This window comes from Mesoplodon densirostris, chromosome X, assembly GCF_025265405.1.
Source record: "Mesoplodon densirostris isolate mMesDen1 chromosome X, mMesDen1 primary haplotype, whole genome shotgun sequence".
Taxonomy (NCBI): Eukaryota; Metazoa; Chordata; class Mammalia; order Artiodactyla; family Ziphiidae; genus Mesoplodon; species Mesoplodon densirostris.
The window spans coordinates 54,443,531-54,447,782 of NC_082681.1; the positions used below are offsets into that span (position 1 = coordinate 54,443,531).

The 4,252-nt window shown below is 45.1% G+C and overlaps 1 protein-coding gene across 1 annotated transcript; it reads left to right on the plus strand.

The window, feature by feature from the left end:
• Positions 1 to 1,647: 1,647 nt before the first annotated feature.
• On the plus strand, positions 1,648 to 3,149 carry LOC132481596 (cancer/testis antigen 47A-like). Its single transcript, XM_060086458.1, has 2 exons — positions 1,648 to 2,098; positions 2,905 to 3,149. The coding sequence occupies exons 1-2, from the start codon at positions 1,648 to 1,650 to the stop codon at positions 3,147 to 3,149; spliced, it is 696 nt and encodes a 231-aa protein (XP_059942441.1).
• Positions 3,150 to 4,252: the final 1,103 nt, after the last annotated feature.

The window sequence follows — 4,252 nt, forward strand, 5'->3', positions numbered from 1 at the left end:
AAGAAGAAAGTATAAAATGTATCTCTGGATGAGAAAAGATTTGTAAACTTATGATGTTAAAATGAAGAAAAAGAAATATTACATTTTACAACATGAACATGAAAAACTACATACTTAGAAATATTAACCAACTTAGAAAGCAAAATCAAACTAAGAAAACATTTTCAACAAATGATTAATATCCTAAATATTACATAATCCCATCTCATTCCATCTACCTAACAAACCTTGACTGAAGGTTGGGGATGAACTCCAACTATACAGATGATAAAACTGAGGCCTAGAAATGATAAGTAACTGTTCCAAGATCACATCGGGGGGCAAATGTTAAAACCAACTCTAGACCTCAGATTGGGATTCTGCCTCATTTTTGCTGTCTTTATAGTGAGGATTTTGGACTAGAGATTCTTGACATTGCCTTCCAATTTTAAACCAATGATTTATGGCAAAACCATGCTCCATTCTTGAGGTGAGACAGAGGAAAAAAAACATTGAAATCTGGTTTTCCTTTTGGTGAAAGGAAAAAAATCCCTCTTTACCATTATGAGATTAGTATTATTTTCCATAAATATAACATCCAGATATTATTTGCGATGTTTTTTCCAAAAAATATTTTTAGTGTTACAAATTTTTTTTTCAGAATGAGTATGAAATAGCAGTTAATTTCTCCATAACTTTCAGAATTACTTACACTTGAGGTCTTGATTACGTGGATCCTGAAGTCAATAAAAAGTCTTGGACTGCTGCCTCAGAAACATCCCAGGGAGCCTGTCCTTTTAATGTTTGTCATGCTTAGCTCTTAGGAGATGACCTGGTCCTTTAAAAGAAGCATCCTTTTTTTTATTCAGTCTCTGGAGGCTTTAAGTGAATTTGTCTGGGTTCATTACATACCTTCCAGCTCCTTACATTTACTATTTCTTCAATACCCAGTTCTGACTGCATCCATTTCAATTTTGACTACTCTTTTCCAAGTATCTTTACGTTAAATCGTCCAAATTCTTCTCTTTCTCTTCTTGGGAGGTTTTTACTACTGCTAACATCTGAGCTATATAACATTTTTATGACCCTGTCCCTACTCACATGAGCCATTACCAGGTGGAAATTCCCGGGTGGGAACTCCTCACGGTTCACATGGCCGAGGGTGCTTCCATAAATAATTTTTTGGACAATCATAAAATTAAAAGGACAGGAACCTTGTGAACCTGAACATAGGGTAAAACCTGAGGCATCAAAGAACAGGGAGGCGACTGTGAGCAGTCCTACAACCGAAGGGCCTTGGTTGTTCACTGGGCACAGGGCACATCAATCCTCGCTTGTCAGCAAATAAGCTTGGAGCTCGTGACGATCGGGAACGGCCCACTGCCTACTCTTCTGGCTCTGCCCCCCGCCTGTGGCCTAGAAGAATCTTTCCCACATGGCCTGGCCCACTGCTATCTGAGGCCCAGCTGCGGTGGGCCGCTCCCGGCATCGGCCCCCTGCCCTCCCTGTCGTGGGGCCTCCTCTGTTGTCCCCTCAGCGGCCTCCCCATCCAGCAGCCACAGCCCTCAGCCTCCCGTCAGGGCAGCCACCTCAGCGCCCACTGCCTGCGCAGTCGTCATCGCCGCCACAGCAATTGACGCCCGCCTGGTAGAGGTGACTGCCAGTGCCATGTCGGCCACGGGGGAAGGAGACCCGGCCCCAGGAGGCCCAGAGGGCCCCGCGGGTGCAGCTGGGGCCCAGGTCGAGACGGCCAGAGCCGGCGACCGGGTGGACCGCGACTCAGAGCCTCGCGGGGGTGATGCGGTGCCGGGGGCCTGGGGAGGCGCTGGGGAGGTGGCCCTGGAAGGCAGGGGCGCTGAGGAGGACTCGGACAACAGGCCGGCAGAAGAGGAGGAGGAGGAGGAGGAGGCAGGGGGCCTGGACCGCGTGGTAGAAGAGCACTGGTTCCCCATGACGGGCTTCCGCTTCGTGTGCCTGGAGCTGGTGTCCTCACTGCTGCGCCGCATCTACTACAACCACCACATCCTCGTCCCGACCCTGCTGAGCTGGCACCATGCTGGACGTGGGGAGAGGCCCACAGCCCAGGAACCCGAGGAGGCGGAGGAGGCTGAGGCCGGCCGTGAAGCCTGAGGAGCCCATCGCCCCTGAGGGTGAGCGCCTGGGCGACAGGTCGGTCGGGAGACCCGGATCCCGAGGGACCCAGGCTCAGAGGGGGGCCTCAGGAGGTAAAGCCGGGAGTCGGGGCCTCCAGGGGCTGAAGGCCAGAGGGGCCCAGTAGAAGCCCAACTCCATAACGACAGCTCCAGTTTCGGCGGGGGGAAATAGGCTGCCCTCTGCCAACCCCTGGTAAGAGGTCTGAGATGATCAGTGCCATTTATGAGGCCACAAGTGAAGGTCAGTGGAGGCAGGTGTTCGGGAGGCAGCCTGGGAGATGGAAGAGAAAAGAACAAGCAAACGGCTTTTGGATCCTGGCTTTTAAAAATGTCAATATTCTTAGAAAGTTGATCCCAATACATTATGAGCTGATACGGGAGCACTTGGTCATGGTGAAATACTCAGGGGGGTGAGGAACCAATGAGCTTCACCACAGATTTTTGTCATCGAGGCAAAACATGTTTTTGCAACAAAGTTCTGACCAAAACATACAGAATGCATCAGACCCCGACGATTCTGATCCATTCCCTAAAGGGCCAGAAGTAATCAGCAGCACAGGATGACAGATTTACTGGACAAAAGAGAATGTCACTGTGAAAATGATCAAACAGGAGAAAAGTGAGGGCCATGGAAGTGTTACAGCAACCAGAAGGAAGGTGCCCAACTACTGTTTTCTTAGTTGCTCCTATCCTTCTGTGTCTCCTGAGGGTAGAGTACTGGATGTTGCTTGCTATTCTTTTGAATTGGGATTTTTTTTCTGTGAATGTCTAGTCCCAAAGTCTGTATTATTATTCACTAAAGAAACAACTAAATATCAGGATGAGAACGTCAATGAGGAGGCCCAAGGTGCTAAAAGTGAGGGGGAAAGAGAGAAGTTTAACAAAAAACAAGAACCTGAAAAGGATCTGAACCCAGCAGGACAGACCCAGAAAGTCCATGTAGCTTTGAAAATAACCCAGCGGTTCCCAGGTGCTTACCAATTTTGTTTTCGTTTTTCAATTCTCCCAGTGAATTGAGAAAAAATTTGTTTAAAATTAGTTTAACAATTCAAATTTACCTACTTCTTAGAATGTTAATAGAACATTCACGCACCAAGTAATATAAATCAGCAGCAGCAAAAGTAGCTGGGCTGTGCACTAGTGGGGCCTTCATTACTTGGCCACAGAAGTGCAGTCTCCTGTACTAAGAGATGACGACTTTCAGAATCTGACTACTTACAAATAGCAAAACGTTCAGAATTTCAGGTAGGACCACATTTAGTGATTAATACCTAAAGATTTGTTCGGTTGTAGATTTTTGTATTTTATGTGACAGTCAAAAGAGCAATTTAGTCACAGTTATGACTCTCGTTTATCACTGAATTGGTAATGAAGTCTTAAGGTGTATCTTGTCTTTGAGTATATTTAAATGATTAACATTATTTTCTGCATTTTCACAGCTGTGTATTTCATGGTAATAGCCTCTTTCTCATATGGTAGATATAGAAACTGAAGGTCTGGGAGGGTAAGGGAGTATCATTTGTGGAATGAGCATAGGCTTTTAAGGTGGAGAGAGTGATTTAAATCCCAGAATCACCTCTCAAGGGGGAAAAAAGCATTTATGGTGTTGGGCAAGAGGGAGACAAGGTTGGCATGATCACATGATTGAAGCGATTGGTTGTACAAGCACCCTGTATCCAAGGTGCAGGTTACAAGAGGAAAACTTGTTGTTCTTCTCTACTTGTTTAGATAGAGCCCTCAAATGCAGCACATACACAAAGGGCTGACCATTTTCTTAGATTTAGAAAGTCTCTGGTGCTGGTTAGTGCTGTATAATTGTTAATTTTCTCTCATTTCATCCTGCAGTTGGGAGGAATAGAAAGAAGATGAAGAAAGAAGAAAGGATCTGTTGTTCACAATTTTTAGGTTTTTCATCTTTCAGAAGTCCACGGGAATGTTATTAACACTGATTCCATACCAAAATTCATCACCCAAAAAGTGATATCGAACATTTGACTTTTTTCTTTTACAGTTATTTTAACTAGAACAAATGCTGTCAAATATGTTTGTTTTAAGTTAATAAACTGAAATGTAGGCAGATTTTATTTACATAAATAATCCTGATTTGAATCTCTTTTACC